Source organism: Furipterus horrens, unplaced genomic scaffold, assembly GCF_987537825.1.
Source record: "Furipterus horrens unplaced genomic scaffold, mFurHor1.1.pri manual_scaffold_2, whole genome shotgun sequence".
Taxonomy (NCBI): domain Eukaryota; kingdom Metazoa; phylum Chordata; class Mammalia; order Chiroptera; family Furipteridae; genus Furipterus; species Furipterus horrens.
In genome coordinates, this window is record NW_028327172.1 from 32,616,584 (window position 1) to 32,637,769 (window position 21,186).

Here is a 21,186-nt window from a genome sequence, read left to right on the forward strand (position 1 = left end):
TTATAATCTGAAAAAGAGAATAAACTGTATTTAAAATTTATTTTGTGTATGTAGCGCAGAACAGAACATTATGATCCACAACTTTGTCTTGAACCAGAAAAGTTTCAGAGTCACATCAGTGACTGGACTGGAGGCAGTGGGAATCTAGCGAGCTGCCTCTGGGATCAGGACAGCAGCACTTGTTAGACTGCTGACGTGTGGGACTGTGCCTAGGAAGGAAGTCTGTCAGGCTGGGGCGCAGGGCACATCAGTCAGCTGTAGCAGATACAGTCATCATTCTTAGTGCTCTGTTCATTGTTACACTGCACATGCTGGTTATGATAAGCTTTGATCTCTCTGTCACATCTTATCTGCATTCTTGACTTTTTTATCCAGAAAGAATAAAGCTTTGGGATCTGACACTCTAGATTTTGTTTTGTTTTGTTCTAATCAAAAAAGCAAAATTGAGGGGCTGCAAGGTACTAGAGCACCTCTTGGTCACAGGCTGTGTTCGGGTGCTTCTGTCCCGTCCTTGCAATGGCCCAGCCAAGCTCTTGCTGCGGCAAAGGCAAAGGTTCTTGAGCTTTGCACACAAATAGCTCAGAGTCAGTCTGTTGGCTTGTTTTTGTTGTTGCTGTTGTTGGGGGTAGGATTGAGACAAGAGGAGACTGCTCTGTTGCTCTTCACATGCTGGAGGTTCAATTTCTAACTTTTCCCACCCTGAGGCATCACCCAGAGGCTCTTCCTTAGGCCTTGTGGAATTTATGTGTCATGTCCAAGGAGGCCGTTCTGTTTATCCACTGACTCAAATTCCAAACATCTGAAGGACCATTTAATCTCTGAATTCAGTCACCACTTACAGTGTTCAGAGCATTTATGAGACCCTGGAAAGGAGCTGAGGAAATTTGTAGAAAAATCCAATATCATTCAACTAACATTTCCTGAGTACATACTCTGTGTTGGACTCTGAGCCAAGAGCTCTGTGAGGTACACAGATGAGTGACTTCAATTCAACAAGTATCTGATCAGGACCTACTATGTGCAGGAATTTGCAATGCACTGAAGAAGGAGATTAATGACATACAGTCTTCATACGTATGAAAGTTGTAATTTATATAATCTGGGAAGAGACAGACATGTGAACCACTTAATAAGTGGAATAAATGCTATTTCTATAGCAGGGCTCATAGGAGGGAGCAATTACTTCTGAAGTGGTCTGGCCACTTATTAACTATGTGCTTTTAGTCAAGGTATTTAACCACTCTATTCCTCAGTTAATCTATCAAATGAAGATATCATGAGTTAATTCACATAAAGTAGTAGAATGGGATTTAGTAGTTAATAAATGTTAGCAGTTCTTTTCCTTCTCCTCTCTCCCTCCTCCTCAAGATGAGCCATGAAAGTTTCCTGGAACTTAGGGGACAGCATGAGCCAGGCATGATGAATGTGGGGTGGTGGGATGCTGTGTATGGGGTCTGATGAGGCTGAAATGTAAGTATTAGTGGATAATTCTACTGGGGAAAGAAGCTAGAGAGCCATACTAGGTCCAGATCATAGGAGATCTTCAATACCAGACAAAGGAATTTGGGCTTGGGCAACAGGGAGCAAAATTATCCATGTGTACTTGAGGAAGAGTATTTTGGCAGAGCAGGGAGAGGCAGGGAGGGAGAGGGACACCAAGGAAGTGTTACAGAATTCCAGACAAGAGCTGAGGCCAGAATAAGGCTCACTGTTTCTCTGGTGCCCTCAGTGTGGCAAAGGCTGAGGAAGAGATTTGGTTCTCCTGTGAGCCTCTGGGTTTCTTGCTGAAGAAACATTGGTTTGAGTGACAGATTATCCCATGTAGCCCATAAATGTTAATATTCTGAGATTACGGTCAGCCTTCTGACCTCAAGGCTGAGCCATCTATATATCCCTGCCCACTTAGCTGCACTCATTGCGTCGCGTGTCAGCTGAGCATGTGCACAAGACTCACTACACTGCATACCAGTTGTGTGTATGGAGCTGGGCAACTGTGGAGCCTGCTGAAATCTGAAATCGCCTCATTGCAGGGGAGCCTTTATGAAGAGAGGCCCAGTATTTAAAATCACAACAATGAGAATGACCTCAATATTGATCGCATATGACGACATTTTTCAGAGGCCTTATAATATAAAAGGAGTTGGAATATCAAGGAAAATGGAAGTAACATTGAACTCCAAAGTATTAGGAGCTGGGTTGGGTTCTTTGGCAGACTGGATCTCATTGACTCTTCACAATCCTGTGAGGCAAGTATATTAAACCTGTTTTACAATGACGGCTCAGGAAAGAAAGTGCAGGCCTTGTGCTCAAGATCAGGTGACTTAACAAGTGTCAGACTTTGGACCAGACTCAGGAATCTTACCTTTGTATACAGCTGTGTAATCACCCAGTTGGACACCCCAGCAAGCCTCCTCATGCCTCTTCTCTGGTATAGCCCCCCAAGGATAGCCAGTATTCTACACTCTCCCCTTAGATTAGTTGTGCTTGTTTAATATTTCTTAGCTTATTTTGAAAGAATTTCACATTTATGGAAGAGTTACCAGAATAATACAAAGAACTCTCCAAATCCTTCACCCAGGCAGTGTGTATGTTAACATTTTGCTGCCTTTGTGTCCTCATTCTCTTTTCTGAAAATTTAACATTGATAGAACACTGTTCTTGAATCCACAGAGCATCTTCATATTTCTCCAGTTGTCTCAATGATATCTTCTGTGGAGGCTTTTCACTTTGATCCTGGTGCCAGTCCCGGATCGTATATTGCATGTAGTTGTCATGTCTTTTTGCTTCCTTTAACCTGGAAAAGCTTTTTAAAATCTTTTATGACATTGATATTTTTTAAGAATACAGGACAGTTGTTTTGTAGTCGTTTTGTATAATGGCCCTAGAGTTGGTTTTATCTGATTTTCCCTCATGGTTAGGTTTCACCTAGTCACTTCTGGCAGGAGTACTAAATAAGTGATGTTGTGTCTTTAATGTACAGCATGAAGAGGCACCTCACGCCAGTTTGTCCCATTAGTAGTGATGCTAATTAAGATCACTTGGGTAAGATGATGTTGCCTCCTCTTTTTGCTCTAAATTCACCATTTCTCCTTTGTAATTAAGGAGTAATCTGAAGAGATACTTTGAGACTATGTAGATATCTTGTTCCTTTTCAGACTTTTGCCCGGTAGTCCTACCACCCATTAATAATTCTTCCCTGAATTCACTATTACTATTGCAAAATTATTTTCTTATCCAATTTTTCCTTTTACATTTGCTATCCTTGACATTATACTATAAGGAAGAGCTTCTCCTGCTGCCCTATTTATTATTCAGTGTGTACTCATGAATTTTTACTTTATTCATTGAGTTATAATCTACTATCATTATTCATTTTGATGCTCAAATTCTCCCTGACTTAGCCAGTGGGAGACCCTTCAAGCTGGTTCCTATATGCTTTTGACTTGTCCCTGTCATTCTTTGGTCACTTCCTCATTTCCTGGCACAAATAGATGTTTCAGGCTCAAATCGTTCTTTCCTAATCCCAGCCCTAGAACCAGCCATTTCTCCAGGGAACTCTGATTCCTCTTAGTGGAATCGCACTGAAAAGCCAAGATCCATGCACTAACTGAACTCATTGATTCTGGAATGTTATTTCTTCTAGACAATTTCATATTAGTTTAATTTGACATGTATGTGTGCGTAGAACTGTGAGTTCATCCTGATACCACAAGCGTTCCTTTTTGCCATTCCTCACATTCGTTTCCTTCATCTACAGTGAAAAGTCTGGCTCCCAACAACATCAATATATTTCCTCATTTGCTGATTCCTACAACACATGCATACTTTTAGAATTGATACATATATACTACTCTGATTTTAAAAACCCACTGAGTAGAGTTAAAGACTTTTTTTGCAGCTCTTTTTGTTTTTAAACAGAAGTTTTTAGTCAAAGTACCATATTTAAAAGTTACCAGGATTAATTATTTTCACCCCTTCAGAAGTTATATTATTTATTTAAAATAAGTTATGCTGACTTTTGAGCTTCACGTAAGTAGAGGCCATACAATAGTTTATTTTTCTGTGCCTGCTTTCTTTTGTTTACTGTTATTCTTGAAGATTTATCCATGCTGTGAATGGCTATAGGCTTTTTTCCATCGTTATGTTTTCTGAATGTGCCACCCTTTATCCATTCTACTGATGATGAATATTTGGGTAATTTTATGTTTTTATTATAAATAAATCTGCTATGAACATTCATGTACATGTCTTTTGATGGAAGTAGGTAATCATTTATTTTGAGTATGTGGGTCTCCTGGCACGCATATGTATATTTAGCTTTAGCAGACACTGACAGTTTTTCAAAGCAGTTGCTGAATTTACATTCCTGCCAGCTATGTAAGAAAGTTCCATTTATTCTACATTCTTACCAGCACTTTGTATTGGCAGTCTTTTTTCCTTTCAGCCTCTCTTGGCTATTAAGGCAACTGTTAAATTTTCTTGAGAAACATTCTATAGTATGTTTAGCTGGTCTGAATCTATTAATTGCTTGTCTTTGAGTTTGGTTGTTTAGCTCACATGGCTCTATCCTGTTCTCAAGGGTATAAGTAACTTAATGGTGTGTTTTAACTGAAATCCAAATGCATTGTTGTGTTAGGCGCTTTTAGTCTGCAAGATTCAGAGGTGTTCTCAGGTTGCTTTAGTATTGTAAGGGTGGGCCTAAGGAAGGAAAACTGGTGAAACAAATGCCTCATAAAAGAACGACTGAAAGGTCATTTAGAGCACAAGGCAGCTAAAACATCCAGACGTTCCTAAGCCCTAGAACTCTCAAATTCTAGTGACTTAGTGACTCATCCCTACTTTGACTGTTCCTGCTGGTTCTGACTCCTCTGCTGGCTCCTTCTTGTGTTAATCTCCCTTGTGTCTATTTCTCCCAGCTACTTACTGCTCTAGCTACCAACTAGACTAGAGGACTCACTGCCTACAGCTATTTTCAGACAGAATTTTCACATTAAATCACTTTACAAGCTGTGGCCAATTCATGCATTAACCCACTTTGGGACAGGTGTCCATCCACAGTCCGATTTGGTGTGGCACAGGGAGCAGGAGCATGTAGTATCAACGTGGCAGCTGAGGAAAGAGGAGCGTCCTGAGAAGGGCACTAGGGGGAAGCAAGCGTTCTGAGTGCCTGGCTGGTTTTATTATGTGTATTATATTCTGCTTATCGTGTACATTATTTTCTGATTCAGTAGATATTTCTGAAACCCTCTTCTTATCTGCCTGTGGAGTAACTGTTGAAAAAGGAAATGAACTGTTCATAGTGAACCTATATCATTTTCTAATGCTTATAGTTTCCTTTTATATGTTCTGGAAATGTATCTGTAGAACAGGGTTAAATTCAAAGTGAATTTTATTTTGTAGATTATTGGGGGAAGGCTGGGGTGGCCACAAAAGGGTTTTAGAATGTATGAGATACACTGGGAGGAGGGGGGTAAAAGGGCACTGAATGATAATGGGAAAAAAAATACAATAAAGATTAAATTTTTAAAAAAGAGGAGAAAAGATGAAGGAACTGAAAGCCAGAGAGGCAAAGAGGTTTGCCCAAGATTACATGACCAGGAAGTAGCAGGGCCAGGACTCAAATCCGGGTCTCCTGGTTCCATAACAAGAGCTCTTCCACTACCTCACACTGACTGGGGAGACATGTCCTACACCCACAGCCAAATTACCAACACTGCAAAGAGCCTTGAGGAAAGCAAACCATAACCAAGGCAGGTGGTGGAATCTGAGATATGGCAGATCTCCTTGGGGCTGCAGTGATCTGGGGGGGCTTCCTCAAGGCAGTGGGCTTTGAACTGGGTCTTGTAGGGTTGGTCAGTTGCTCAGGTTTAGAATGGAAAGAAGGGATGATGGTGCAATGAAGGCACAAAGGCGAGGAAACGGATTTTCCACGGACTGAGAAGAGACTTGTGTTGCTGGAGTCGTAGGTTTCTGTGGGAAAGGAGTGAGTGCGGTGGGAACTTAGGAGGCTCTGAGACTTCGACAACTTTAAAATGTTGCTTTAAAAATGAGATCATGATATGATGGAGAGAAGAAAGCTTGACGTCACCGCAAGTGTCTTCTAAAAGAATCGCGCTGGAATGAAAAGGACTGAACTAAGATGGTAGCAGCTGGAGATCAAGTCAGATTTGAGAAAACAGAATTAACAGGACGGAGACAGAGGGAGAGAGATAAAGTCAGAGATCTGCCTGTCACTTGAGAGTTTGGGCCACACCGATGGCGCAGCCTGCTGCCAGCGTCAGAGAGGAAGGCAGTGTGTGTAATGCTTCAGCTCACAGGCTTTGGATCCAGGCCAACCTGAGTATATACCCCAGTGGGACCTGGGGCCAGTGCTTTAACTCCTCTCAGCACGTCTGCTGACCTGCTGAGTAGGGAGACGGATTCCCATGTCTCAGAGTAGCTGAGAGGGTGAGGCTGTATGGAGAAAGTAACAGTCTATAGTATCACATGCCTGGCACCCAGGCACTTATCACCTTTCAGCTCTCTTCCTCCCCACCCCAGCCTCTCTACTTGAGGAGGTAGTACCTAGTGTAAGCCTCACTTTTTAAGGTATATAATGTGCTTTGAAGAAAAGGAATTGGCTTTACAGGGAGAATGGGTTCTTCACCCGGGATTTTGAGGTGGAGGACAGATGGAGCCACTGGGCTTGGAGGTCATATTTTTTTACCTCCTTTGGCATCTAGGCTTCACTAAGAAATTCAAGCCCTTACACTTGGAATTAAAGGTATCTTCCTAGGGTTAGGTGCTTCCAGAAGCAAGCAACAGTGCTGCCTCCCTGCTGTCACCATGCGCGCCATTTGGGGCTATTTCTGAGCCAGGCATAAAACAACGTTGGCTAGCAGGTCTGCATTTTGCCTGTGAAACATGCCCAGCCTCCCAGCCTTGCTTTTATAACAGGTTTGGAAATTCTGGTTGTCTCCCCTGAGCTCTACACACATGGCAACTGGGTTTGGGCGGAGTTCTAGCAAAGGCTGCCCAGAGGTGCCCATTCCCTTCCCTGTAAACCCAACAGAGGCTGCCATTCTGGAGCGGCTCCCAGCACGCTTCTCCTTTCTGGGGGCTGTGCCTGCCAAGCACTGTCGGTGAAGCAGGCGGGAGCGCAGGCTTGGAATCCCTCCCCCGAGTCCTCTGGAATGGCCGCCCCTCCCCCCCCGCGCCTCCTGCCTCGCACTTGCTCCTTGTTGTCATAGCATCCGCAGGCGCTGGGCCCATTGGCACCAGCAGGAACCAATCAGCAGGCCCTCAGCGAGCATCCCAAGATGGTCCCCGGGCTGTCACTAGATGCTCAGCAGAAAATAAGGGCGGTCCCTGGCTTACACTTCCTTTCCTTGCCATCTCAGTGCTTCTTCCCCTGAGTCCTGTTTGTACCCTACCATACTGTTTTCTCCGCCTTGATTTCCCCATGCTTAGAGTGGAAAAATCTAGTGGAGGTCCCCGCGAGGTGACAGCTTCCACAGGGAGGGCAGGGGGCAAAGCCTTATTGCCATTTAACAGCCTTTTCCCCTAAGAAACGCCCCCAGAGCAGCTTCTTGATGGTCCAGAGCAGGACACCTCTAGCCCCAGGATGATGTTTGCGCCTTATAACTTTAGGACTCTCGCCCTTTAGATCCCTGGTAATTGACACAGGGTTCCTGGAAGTAAGGAACTGGACGAGCGGTGTATTTCCATCCTATATGCAAACAAGAAGGGCTAATAAACAGTTGCTAGGACAGGATGAATCGGAATGATCATGGAATCCTGCATCTCCATTAGCTGTAAGATTCTAAGTGAGTTACCTTACCTCTCTGAACCCCACTCGCCTCATTTGTAAAGCAGTGGTAACAAAAGAGTCCGTCTCTCAGGTATATGTTTAAATGAGATGAAACAAACAAGCAAAGCAGTTAGCCAGGTGCCTGGCCGGAAGCACTCAGAAGGGCCAGTCAGCTGTTTTTAGAAATGGTACAAGTGTACCCCTGAGAACTAAAGTGGTCACATTCAACATTTGGCAGATATTTTCATGCTAATCTAATTTTTGCCTATTCACTTAGTTATTCATTCTTTTAACTCATTAATGCATTTAGCATATATTCCCTGGGCATCTACTACCAGTCGATTCTTGCCCCCACTCACCCCCATCCATCTGCAGTTAGTGGGGTGCAGCCTGCAGATCCCTGAGTAATTCCCCGCATAAGAACTGGTGGTGTCTAGCCTGGCAGGAGGGCTCCTGGCAGATCTTGTCCCTCTGGTAGCTGGGGGTTTGGAAATTGTTTTCTGCAGCTCTGAGATGCTTGAACAGAAGAGATCCCTCTAGCATTTGAGCAGCACTGAGGCAGGAGTGCTTTCCACAGTCACATCTGTCCCACCCCTCACCCTTGGGGAGGTCTGCCCCACATCTCTTGAAGGCCCCAGCCAACAAGCTGGAACCTACTTCCTCTACAGTGGGACTCCATCTCCCAGGGCTGACCTCCGTGGCTGGTTTGCTGTGCTTTGCTGTGCTAGAGCTCCTGGGACAATCTACTTTGCTATTGATGCCCCTGTCGTCTCTATACTATTCGTATAGTGCTGTTCCCTCCCCGCCTTCACTGTGCATCTCAGTTCCTGTCTCCAGTTGGGCTGGAGTGGCCACATTATGACTAACACCTCTTTTGGGGCCATCTAACTCCTCTGGAAGGCCTTACCTTTAAATCTGCCCCCTGCTCCCCTTCATGCCCTGTACTTGGGCTCTTTGGCAGAGATGCTGCTGTGAAGGCACTTGACTGAGTGTCTGAGAGACAGTGACACCTAACTTGTGCATAGATCACGAACAGACATCTCCTGTGTGAGAAGGGCCGTGGTGCACAATGCTGTGGACCTCGCCAAGATAGAACAGCTGGCTCTGCCTTGAGCAGTCGGGGATAGCTTTACAAGGAGGTGATATTTGAACAATATTGAAGGATTTAGCTATGTAGGCAGTGGGAGAAAGGGAATCCCAGTCAAGGAGAATAGCATGCATGAAAGCCTGAAATCGCATAGTGTTGTTAGAGAAATGTGCTGTGAATGGAACCAAGGGAATGTGTTATTTGGGGCTGGGGGTTCCTGGGTAGCCAAGGGAGGAAATGAAGCCAGAGAGGTAAACAGGAGCCTCCTCCTGAGGCCCTTGTAAGCCACGCTGTGTACGTTAGACCCCCCTCCCAGTGCTGGAGCCTGGGAAATGTTCTGTATAGGGGCATGGCATGCTCAGATTTATATGTAAGAAAGGTAAGATGCATGGCCATGAGGGGATGAATTACTCTCTCACTTGTCCTCTAGCAATTCTGTGAGGCAGGTGGGACAGATACTGTTATGTACTTTGTTATACCTGAGAACACTGAGGCCCAATAAGTTAAGTACCTGACTAGAGATCTCAGAGCCAGGAAGCAGAGGACTGAGCATTCACCCTACTTCCTGGCTCTGAATCTCCTTCTCCCGGGCACGCTACCATTGTTAACGGAGTCTTCCAGAAAGCCGCGTGCAGCTGGGTAGTGGGTAGATGCTGACAGCAGCAATATGAAGCAAATGGTCATTGATATAACCTTGTTGAAAGAGGGTAGCACTGGGATTTTGTGACCTGTGGTGTTCAGTCTCCTGACCTCTGTGCCAGTGCACAGGCAGCAAGAAGCAGTGGGGAGCTTTGAGCTGCAGGCTCTACTTTGCCTTGACAAAATCCATTCATCACTGTCTCACTCATTAATTCAGAGCAGCGCCCGCTGCCTGATTACTGGTATTTTTCAGTGGCTTGTTTTTGGAAGCCTCTGGTCCTCAAGATTGGTCAGCTCTGCAGTCTGTAGCCCCAGGTTGCACCATGGCAGCCAGAGGCAGGCCCTTTCTCTGTCTGCATTTTGTGAAATGAAATAACTTTACTTTTTTTTAAAAAAAGTAATACAATCTAGCACTATAGCACAGGAGTTTGGAGATCAGGCAGAGCTGGGTTTTAGTCCTGTTCCTGCCACTTTAGCTAGCTATGAAATTTATTTAATATGTATGAGCTCAGTTTCTTCTCTCTAAAATAAGCAAAGTCAAACCTACCTGAAAAAGACTATTGTGATGATTAAGATGTGATAATATTTACAAAGTGCCTTGTCATGACGCCAGGCACATGAGTTCTCAGTATATGGGGGCTTTAATTCTTGCTTTTATCACTACCATCATCGCTGCTACTGCTACCACCACTGTTAAAGAATATTAAAAAAATAGAGACTATAAGCTGCCCTTATAATTTAGTTATATTTCCTTCAAATCCCCACCCCCACTACTTTAGAACATATCAGATTTTATAGTAGGCAGGTGTTTTTTCCTCTGTGGTAGAAACTGCAGTATATTTATTTTTATTTTTCTTATTTTTAATAGATTATTTTTCTGACTATAAGAATACGTAGTGTATAAAATTAGAAAGCACTGAAAAAGCAGAAGGGAAAACCATACTTGTAATGCCTATCTAATCCCTAGTTCAGAGAAAATCACTGTCAAGATTTTAATGTATCTCCTTCCAGTCTTTTATTCATGTTTTATTATAGAGTTGAAATCATATTATTGTACATATTACAGTTTTAGGCGATTTTTCAGTTCACAGAATATCATGAGTATCTTCCTTTATTGTAAACATCATCTTCCAAGTCTGTATAGTAGTTCAGCAGATAGCTCTATCATAATTTACGTAAGCATTCCCCTAAAGTTAGACATCTAAGTTTTTTCCAGTTTTCCAATCTAAACATGTTCCTATGACAGAACCTAGGGAACCAGCCTCAGTATAACCGGGAAATATATAATGAACTTGTGCTGTGTGTATGACCCTGGGTAAGTCATGGTGGAACCCTCTTAGGTAAATTAGATACAAAGCCTGCTCAGAGGATCTCAGAGACTAGACAACCTGGAAATCTCTATTAGGAGAAAGTATACAGGCGTGTCTCTGCCAGACACTGTCAGGGAGCCCTCTTCCCTGTAGTAGCTGGGATCTGGGAAGCATAAATTTTAAAAGGAAAAAAGCCTCAGACTCCTTGCTGTGCATTCTCACCTACCTATGTGTTCTTTGGCCTTCCCTGCTCAAATGCCCTTTGGCTCTGTTACTGTCAGGGGCCTGTGCTGATGGCTTTTGAATATCACTTCTGAGTGGTGTTCACTGGGAAAGAGTAAGAAGCTATAGCATCAGGAAAGGACCTTGTAAGAGAATCAGAGTGGTTCTAGTCTTAGTTGTCGTTTTTTTAAATCTTCACCTGAGGACATACTTATTGATTTTAGAAGAGGAAGGGAGAAACAGAGGGAGAGAAACATTCAGTGTGAGAGAGAGAGATGCTGATTGGTTGCCTTTCATATGGGCCTTGACTGGGTTCTGAACCTGTAACCCACACAGGTGCCCTGACCAAGAATCAAACCCGTGACCTTCTGGTGTGTGGGATGATGCACAACCAGCTGAGCCATACTGACCAGGACTAGTCTTAGATTTTTTTTTTAAAGATTTTATTTATTTATTTCTAAAGAGAGGGGAAGGGAGGGAGAAAGAGAGGAAGAGAAACATCAATGTGTGGTTACCTCTCATGCACCTCCGACTGGGGACCTGGCCCGCAACCCAGGCATGTGCCCTGACTGGGAAATGAACCGGCAACCCTTTGGTTCACAGGTCGGCACTCAATCAACTGAGCCACTCCAGTCAGGGGGCTAGTCTTAGTTTTGACACGTACTTGCTCTGGCACTCAAGGCAAGTTCTGTCTTCTTCCCAAGCCTTAGTTTTCTCTTCATAATGTAGAAAGATTGGACTAGAAGATCTTTGGGGCCCTTCCTGCATTTACATTCCTTGAGTACCTGAAGACTTCCTCTTGCCAGCAGCTGAAGTGAGCATCCTGATAAAGGTCACAGGATGCTTCTCCAGAGTCTTGAGTTCCTTTTAATTAGTACTTGGAGAACTGTTTCTGCTTTTAAATCCCAGTCAGTTCCTCCTGGTAGCACTAACGATGTGCAGAGACTGAAAGGCACAAAGGACCTCTCCCAGTGTAGACATTGGATTCAGAACCCCAAATGATTGTTTTTGTATGTTAGGTATTTGTTCTTTAACGTATTTTGTTCTTTCATGTATTTTGTTCTTTCATTCATTCTCTTACTTAGCAGATGTTAGCAGCTGAGTCCCTGGCCTTGTACAGTCCAACTGTGCAATACAGAGGTAAAGGAGACTTAGTCCTGTTCTCAAGACACATGCAGTGTAGTGAGGAGAGAGGAAGAAATGTAAAAGGCCACAAGATGGTTGCTACAATGGGAGTGCATGTAAAATGTGCAATGGAGGGAGTGCTTGAGTCTGCCTGGAAGCAACTGCAAAAGAGTCTCAGTGGACGTGTTGAGACTTTAAAGAATGAGTGGGAGTTTTCTAAGTAGGCAGTTAGGCAGTTACGGAGATATCATTCTAAGCAGAGGAACAGCATGTGCAAAGGCCCAGAGGTATGAGCGAACATGTTGCGTTCAGAGAACTACAGACGTTTGTGAGACTGGAGGGTGAAACGGAGAGTGAGCAGATGAGAAAAGTCAAACATCTGTCCTTAGACAAGCCTATTTCCACCAAATTCTCTGTTCATTTTATCAAGCTGATGAGAGTGATGGTTTTTCCAGTTCAGTTTTCAAAAACTGTCATTTGTATTGCCTTATATTTCTATTTTTATAGCAATACGTGCTCATTATAGAAAGTTTGAAAAACACTAAAAACTAGAAAGAAGAAAGGATTTATTTTTAAAAATCACTTATGGTCTCACTGCCTAAAAACAAATACATTAGCATCTTGGTGTATTCCATTCAATTTTTTATCCCCCCCTTTTTTTTAATGCAGTTGTAAATACGTTGTAATTATAGTCAACTTTTGTATATGGTGCCCCTTTCTACTTACTTCCTAAAATTTGCCAAAAATAGATGTTAGTATTATTTAAAAATAACCATGATCATAAAATATAAAAGCTGAATTATTTGTACATTTTCTTTCTCTAATATAACTTATTTTTTTTTTATAGGTCTCTTGTGGCTCAGAACATAATCTGGCAGTGATTGGTAAGTAGCTTGTACACTAGTAACTGTTTATTCTGAAACTCATGTGTAAAATTGGAGAAGACTCTTGGTTAACTAACCAAAGGCAAAGAGGGTGTGTGTGTTTGTGTGTGTGTGGCGGGGGAGATTCTGGGAAATGGAAGTCTGGTTGACCAAGGCTTTAGTAGAACCTCCTTTTCTAAAAATTTCAATCCACATCACTCGGCATCTTCTAAGGTGTCTGAGCTGGTCTCCCTACCTCAGTAAGTGGCATTTGAGGACATTAAAGATCTTACAGGTTGGGGGCAGCATGTGTAGGAAGCCAGACAAGAAAGGGGAAGAGGATTGAGCTGCTACCTCTTTCTTGAATAAATCCCATCCATCGAGTGTGTTCCTCTTGGTTGACTCTTTGGAAATATGGGGCTCTGTTTACTCACTGCCTGTATTCGGTGGTGGTTGGGAACTCTCAGTTGAAGTTTTTGATTAATTAAGTTTTCCTCTTAGTTGATTCTGGATAACTAAGGTTCACTGTTTTTATAGCCAGGCCTATGAGTAATTCCTTCAAGAAGCCTTCTTATTACTGCCAGAGGTAGACTTTGTCTTTATTTCACAGTACATTAGAAAGACAACAATGTAGGACCCGATTGCCCAAGTTCAATATAGGTTGTCACTTATTAGCTCTGTGAACTTGGACAAGGCACTTAACCCCTCAATGCCTCGTTTTCTTCATGTTTAAAATGGGGAAGGCAACGGTACCTACCTCAGAGTGTTGGGGGTTGAGTTAATACAGATGAAGCGTATGGAACTGTACTTAGCTCCTAATAAGTATTTTAGAAGTGCTAGTTGTTATTACTTGACATCATTTATTCGTATAATAGCATTCCTGTGGGCTCTTGTTCCCCCATCTATAAAATGGAGGGGTTAAAACAGGAAACCAAGCTTCCCTGGAGGTCTGATATTTTAGGACTCTATTACAACGCCCTCATCGCCTGCACTGTGCAGCGGTTTCTGTTCCTGTCTACTTCTCTCCCAGCCTCTCACTCTGAGCTTTTGAAGGACAAGGCCCCTGTGTATTCCTTTCGCTTCCTGCCTGTTTGTGGCACCCGGAGCAGTGCCTGGCACTCAGCAGAGACTCGAGCACTCTTTTCTGAATCGAGCTAGTCTGGCTCAGCTGCCTGGGGTGGCAGCAGTTTGAAGCGCTCCTTTGCAGGCCTGAACATGATGTGCAAGGGGGCAGACCAAGCAGAGGAGGTAGGCTGCCGGCCAGCATTGGAGGTGGGGAGTAAAAGGGGCTGTAGTCAGAGGAGGAGCTAGAAAGTGGAACATCAAATCTGCATGCTTTGCAGCAGTCCCGGAACTGATCCAGCCAGGGTGTAATTAAGGCACACTAATCAAAGAATCAGAGGTGGTGCCTAAGACGCTGCTGCTGCTGCTGCTGCTGCTGCTGCTGCTGCTGCTGCTGTCACTGGTCTGGGAGAGGTTGGCCTCCTCTGGGACCACACAAACAAGAAGATTGCAGGGAATCCAAATATGTGAGAGGACAAAATCCAGATGCAGGAGGGGCCGGAGGCCGCCTGGGGCTCTGGAAAGTGCCTAGACTCTTCAGGCACACAGCCTTGGTTCGGACCAGTGCCATCTTGGTGTGAGCTTCCCTTTCCCCTCATCTGTGTAATGAGGGTAATTCCACCTTGCAGGATTGTTGTGTGTGTGAAATACCCGGTAAATAGATGGTGCATGAGAAATATATACATATATACATATATTTATAATTGTTTGTTTCTCATTTCTCTTGGTCAGGGTGGGGAGGGGGGAGACTCGCATGTTAGGGTGACTGACTGTTCTAGTGAAGTAATTCTTAGTTAGAAGAGAGAAATGACAATGTTCTGAAAAAGTGTGCCCCACCTTACCCAAATGGGGAGAACATCAGAGATAGTAGAGGCAGGAATGGGGGACTGGTGAACTCCCTGAGGGCAGACCTGTCATTTTCCGTTTCGTCCTCAGTGCCTGGAGTATGGCTCACAGTCTGCTGAGTGAATGGTTCCAGAGTCAGGACAGGGGGGCCCAGTCTGTGTGCCTGCACGTGAGCTGGGAGCAGAGGCTCCCCACCACGGGGTGCAAGCTGTGTACCAGGAAGCAACAAGAAGTGCCTGATAGTCCTGGCAGGAGGCCAGTAAGAGGGAGACAGGCTGGAGGAGGAGAGTTCCTACCAGCCCAAAGCCTGGTTCTCACAGCCAGGTCCTCCCCTCAGCCCTCCTGCCATTGTCCACTTCAGATGGACGTCCTGCCTTCAGTCTCATTCCCCAAGACCCAGCCCCACCGTGCCAGGTGCTGAGTCCCACATGTGGGAGGCTCAAAATAGTCACAGACGCTGTACTTTTACACAATGGAATACTATGCAGCAGAAAGAAAGAAGGAACTCCTGCCATTTGCAAAACATGGATGGAACTAGAAAGAATTTTGCTTAGTGAAATAAGCCAGGCAAAGAAAGAAAAATACCATATGATATCACCTAATACAGGAAACTAAAGAACAACACAAACAAAAGAACTAAATAGAACAAAGAGCAGAATAGCAGTCAATAGGGGGGAGGGGGGAGGGAGAGAAAGGGGATAAGTAAGGGAAGGGTTTAGTCAAAGAACATATATAAATGACTCATGGACATGGACAACGGGGAGGGATATGATTGCGGGAGAGGGGATAGGTTGGGTGGGGGAGAGAAATTGGGAGAAAAGGGGACAACTGTAATTGAAAAACCAAAAAAAAAAATAGTCACAGAATAGACTAGAACAGAATACGAATAAGCCAAACCTGGCCCAAGGGTAGAAGCAGTCTTACTGTCTAATGAACGTGCAAAAGACAGTCAAAATCAGAAGGGGAGATGAAATAGAGATGGGTGAGGGACATAATTGAGGACCTACTCTGTCTTAGATTGGATGCAACTCCATAAAAAGTATACTTATTGCACCTACTTCATAGAGGAGACAACTAAGACTCTGAGGATCAGCAGGTTAACCAGGTTGCCCAGGGATAAGTAGAGTAAATGTTGAGGTGTCTGCCTGACTTCCAAGAGTGCTCTTTTGACTCTGTCAGATCCTAAGGCCTGAGGCACTATGGGGAGTGCTGAAGAAGAGCATGGGCACTGGGTTCAAATTCTGCCTTCTTCACGTGTGAGCTGTGTAACCTTGTATAAGTGGCTTAACCTCTCTGTGTCTTGGTTGCCCCATCTGTAATATATTATTGACCTCATAGGATTGTAAAGTACTAACTGTGGCACAAAAGTAAAGGCTCTATAAATGTTAGCCGATATTATTATTATTTTATTATTTATTAAGACCTCAAGGAAGGAGTTAATTTTAAGATGACTATAAGAACGTCTGAGACAGAGGGTGGGAATCTCAGAAGATAGAGAGGGAAGTGTCTTCCCCTCACCCCCCACCTCCAGAAGTCAGGGTCCAGGGCAGGAGCTCAACAGAGCTGCGGAATGGATTTTCACACTGGAGCCTGGGGACTGCAGCCTAGGGGATCTGGAAATCCCAACAGCCCTGGAAATACTGTTAGCCTTGAGTTGTCCCCAGTCAGGATTCTGCTATTCACTGTCCCAGACGGGGACCCAGGACCTGCATGTCCAGCCTGAGGCAAGCTCCACAGCAGCCACGTTTCAGGTTTCTTAGGGATTCAGAACAATTCTACTCTGCTACTTTATTTGCTTCCAGGTTTCTTTTCTTTTTCTCTCTTCTTTTGCAATTTGCTTTGCTTCTTCCCTTAGTTTTCCAATGAAGCATCTCTTGATATGTTCCCTGTTTGCTGGAGCTGGGCAGAGATGAACTCAAGTGACAGGCAGGAAGGAGAGAGCCGAGGCCAGTGACCATGGCTGGCCTGGCCAGTCTCTAGCTCTGTGCTTGTACAATCACTCTTCCTCACACAGTCTGATTCCTCATCTCTAAAATCACCATCACAGTACCCACCCCTAAAAGTTGTCTCCCAAATGGCACAGGTATGTCTGGTGCCTGCTTAGTGCCTGCCACATAACAGGTGCTCAGCAGGTGCTTGCTCACTTGGCAGGTTCACTAGTTTGCTTCCTTTCTTTTTTCCTTTCCACCCAGGATTTCCCTCCACATCTGACAAAGCTGGCTGCCTGGCTCCCATTGGTGGGCATAGACTGAGGTCAGCAGAAGTGAGATGAGGGCAAGTGGCCACCACTTGCTCAGAAGATCCCTGCCTGGCAGAGGCTGGCTCCCCGGGCCTGGCCTTGACTTTGGGGCCCTCACCTCCATGTCTGGCTGAATTGACTCCAGCTGTTTTACTTCCCCCAGGAGCAGCTTATTTTGGCTTGAATGGGCAATTTGTTTGCCTTCTCTCCTGATGTGCAGTTGTTCAGCCTTCCCTTCCTGCAGAGAAAAAAGAGCTGACTGCATTTCCTCTCTCCCTGCTCTACACAGACCCTTGGAAGGGATTTGATTGGTGGCCTTTTCCTGGAGTACCAGGCTCACCAGACAGGCATTGTTAAAGGGTTAGATATTTGGTAGGAAAGTATGGTGCCTCCTCCTCTTCAAGCAAAGCCAGTTCTTTTACCAAATTGGAGCAATAATCTATGGAAGGATTTTTTTTATTTCTTATTTCACTGATGAGTTCCAATTGTACCTTTGTATTATGTGTGGCAGAATGTCTGATCTTAGCTTGAAACCCATCACACAGTTTTGTGTATGAAGTTAATAGACTCTTTTTTTTTTTTTTTGGACACTGGATGCTCCTCTGAGAGGCAATCCCTGCACACCCCAGGGCCTTGTAGAGAGCAGGGACATGAGTACAGACTTGTGTGGTCCTATGCACAGTGTGATGGACAAAGTGTATGATTCATTTAATCCTCACAGCAACTTGGTGAGTTGGCTCTATTGTCAGCCCCGTTTCTAGATGTGAGAAGCTGAAGCTTAGGCTGAGCAGTTTGCTCCACCTAGGTCATAGGGTGGTCAGGCGGGATCTGTGTGCCAGGTGTTTACCCCAAGCCTCTAACTTCAGAGCCGGTACCCAGTGCTGCCTTCTAGCACACCAGTGACAGTCTGGCCTGCTTTTAAGGTCACCAGGTAACATCATTTCATCCGTTTAGGTTTTCTTCATGTTGGCAAATTCTTCTGTATATCCAGCCTAGATCTATTTTGCTTTAGATTAAGCAGTTCTCTGCATAATAACCAGGAAAAAAAAACCATGAAATCGATGGCACTGTTTTGGAAAACGACCCCTTTTAGGATTCTTCTCCCTTCTCATCGTCCTTTACTTCTTTTTAAAAAACGATTTACTTATATAGTTTTAAAAATAATTAATACATGTACATGAGTCAAAACTTTAAAAAAGCACAGAAAGATTTAGAGCGTAAAGCCTCCCTCCTTCCGTATCTCTCACCTGTCCCGTGTCTCCAGACCCTTCTCCCACATGTGTGGCTGATGCCTGTTATTAGATCCTTCTGTATCCTTCTAGGTCTTTTTGCATATGTAAGTGAATACTAAGGTACACCTTTATCCCCCCTTTTATATAAATGGTAGTGTTACCATACATACTTTTTAGTGTCTGATTTCTTTCTTTCAACAGTTTACTTGTATCTGGGAAATCTTTCCATATTGGTATAAAAGCCTTCCTAGTTCATGATTATGGCTACATACTGTTCCAGTGTACCCGTGGACCATGATTTATTTAACCAGTGCCTTGTTGATGGACATTTAGCTCATTTTCAGTCTTTTGCTATTACAAGTAATGGTGTAGCGAATAACCTCATATATTTTATTTCATGTGTGGGAGAGGGTAGTTGTAGCATAGATTTCTAAAAGTGAAGTTATTGTATCAAAGCCTAAATGTATTTATTTTGCAAGATACTGCAAAATTGTCCTCCAGAGGAATTATACCATTTTTCACTCCCACCAGAACATAAGAGTGCCTGCTTCTAATGTCTCCCTAACAGAGTATATTAAACTTTTGGGGTTTTGCCAATCTTATAGGTGACAGACTACTTAGGGTGGTTTTGTTTGTTTTACTTTTTAAATTGAAGTACATATATATGTAGTAAAGTGCACAAATCTTAAAGGTTTAGTTTGCTGAGTTTTTACGTAGGTGTATACCTAAGAAACCACTCTCCAGCACAAGGTACAGAACGTTCCCAGCCCTGAAAGTCACCTCCTGCCCCTTCGCAGTCCATACCCCTCCCCAGATGTGACCAATATTCTGACTTCCGTCTCCAGAGATGAGTTTTGCCTGTGCTTGAACTTCATATAAATGGTATCATACAGTGTGTACTCTTTTGTTTAATACATTGTGTCTATTAGAATTATCCATTGTATGTGTAGCAATAGTTCTTTCTTATCGATCAGTCATATTCCACTGTATAACTATACCACAACTTATCCATTTCACGGTCAATGAACATTTGGTTTGTTTCCAGCTTAAGGTTGTGAATAAAACGGCTACGAACACTCTTATACATGCCTTTTGGTGAATGTATACATTGATTTCTCTTGGGTGTGTAAGAGTAGGATATCTGGGTCATAGCATTAGTAGGTAATGCTCAGTAGTTTTCAAAAATAGTATACCAGTTGGTACTCCCACCAGGAATATGTGAGAGTTCCAGTTGTGCCACACCCTTGCCAGGTACTTTCAGTCTTACTGATTTAGGCCGTTCTGCTGAGTGTGTGATTCTGGGCAGTTGCTCTTTCTCTCTGGGCCTTAGGATCCCCATCTGAGAAATGTGTCTAAAGTTGGCTGCACCACTCAAGTCAGTCCCCATGTTCACGATCTGTGTTGTACATCTTAATAGATCGTAACTGTCTACACTTGCGTTGCAGTTAGTAGGTGCTTCACATGTTACTGCACGGATCTTACATTTTCCTCTTTCCCTCTCCTTAGCTTGCTAGCAGCTGGTAATGTAGCACACCGGGTGCTGTGGAGGCAGACAGCAAACCATTGTTAGTTACCTCGTGGGGCTAACATTTAATGGGAAAGAGAGCTATGAATTAAGCTTGGGTCATAATATGCACTTAATAAATAATGAATGAATGAATTTAAAGCAGAGAGTGATAAGAATTAGGAGAAAGAGTGAAGAGGAAGGAATGATTAATTTGGAAATCCTCATGAAAGAGGTGGCTCCTGAGTGGAGGAAGGGTAAAGACGATTCTGTGCAGAGGGAGCAACATGAGCAAAGGGAAGGAAGGCTTTAAAGTATGAATCATGGTTGAGGGGCAAATGGTCAGCCAGCATGGCAGCTGAGGGTCAGCCAGGGCAGGCCCAGTCTCCCGTGGCATATGCTGAGGGGCCCTGACGTTATTGTGAACTCAGTGTGGGTCTGTTATGGGGTATTTAGCAAGACACTGTAGTTGACAATTACAGAAGATAAAGTTTTTGTTCTTGTTTTGTTTTTTTGAAGATGCCTTTTTACAGAAGAAAGAACTGACAGTAGTTGGGTACCTACTAAGTGCTGGCACCATTCTGAGAATTTTGCATCTATCATTTCATTTAATCATCACTGTGCAAGATCGAAAGTATATAGGTAATTGTCCCTGTTTTCCCGTTGGGGAAATGGAAAGTCGAAGAGCTGGATCCCAGGATTTGGAATATCTGCTGACTCTGAGATTTGCCTCATACTACCTCCCTGCACAGATCAGACTTTGGCTTAATTAGCATATCAAGCAGCGTCAATTGGGCTTATAGCATGCAGTGACTTTGAAAGACTGGAAAGACCAACAGCAGAGCCAGTACTAGAAGTAATTGTCTGGAGGGGTAGAGGCCAGCCCCCTATCCCAGTCTCTCCTCAAAACATAGCACCCAGGGGGCCGTGTGTAGCATAGGGCAGCTTTGACCATGACCAAGCAGTCAAGCCCATGAGTCTGCTTTGTTATTCCTGAGGAGCAAGCTTCCTGACCCTGGGTGGCACCACGGTATCTCCCCTAGACTCACAGTGTTGGCCCTATGCACCCACAGGCCTCAGCTTGCATGATGCCTTAAATACCACTGGTCCTATGGCTGCTGTCTCTGCTGCCTCTTCTCTCTGGGAATCCCCTATTCCTCCTGGGTGCACCTAATGCCCTTAAATGCAGAACAGCTGTGCCAGTTCATTCCAAAGTGTGCTCTCTGTTCAGGGCTTCAGCAACATTCTCTTTCCCCATTTGGCCATTC

At 44.1% G+C, this 21,186-nt stretch overlaps 1 protein-coding gene across 8 annotated transcripts in view; it reads left to right on the forward strand.

The window, feature by feature from the left end:
• Positions 1–21,186, forward strand: part of SERGEF (secretion regulating guanine nucleotide exchange factor) — a 180,331-nt gene that overhangs the window by 107,609 nt on the left and 51,536 nt on the right. For all 8 annotated transcript variants that reach the window (XR_016508308.1, XR_016508319.1, XR_016508304.1 and 5 more), the window contains one exon: positions 13,020–13,056. Coding sequence is in view for 5 of the 8 variants with exons in the window: in XM_090263437.1 (XP_090119563.1) it covers positions 13,020–13,056 (37 nt within the window). In the remaining 3 variants the exon portion in view is untranslated. The remainder of the gene's footprint in view (positions 1–13,019; positions 13,057–21,186) is intronic.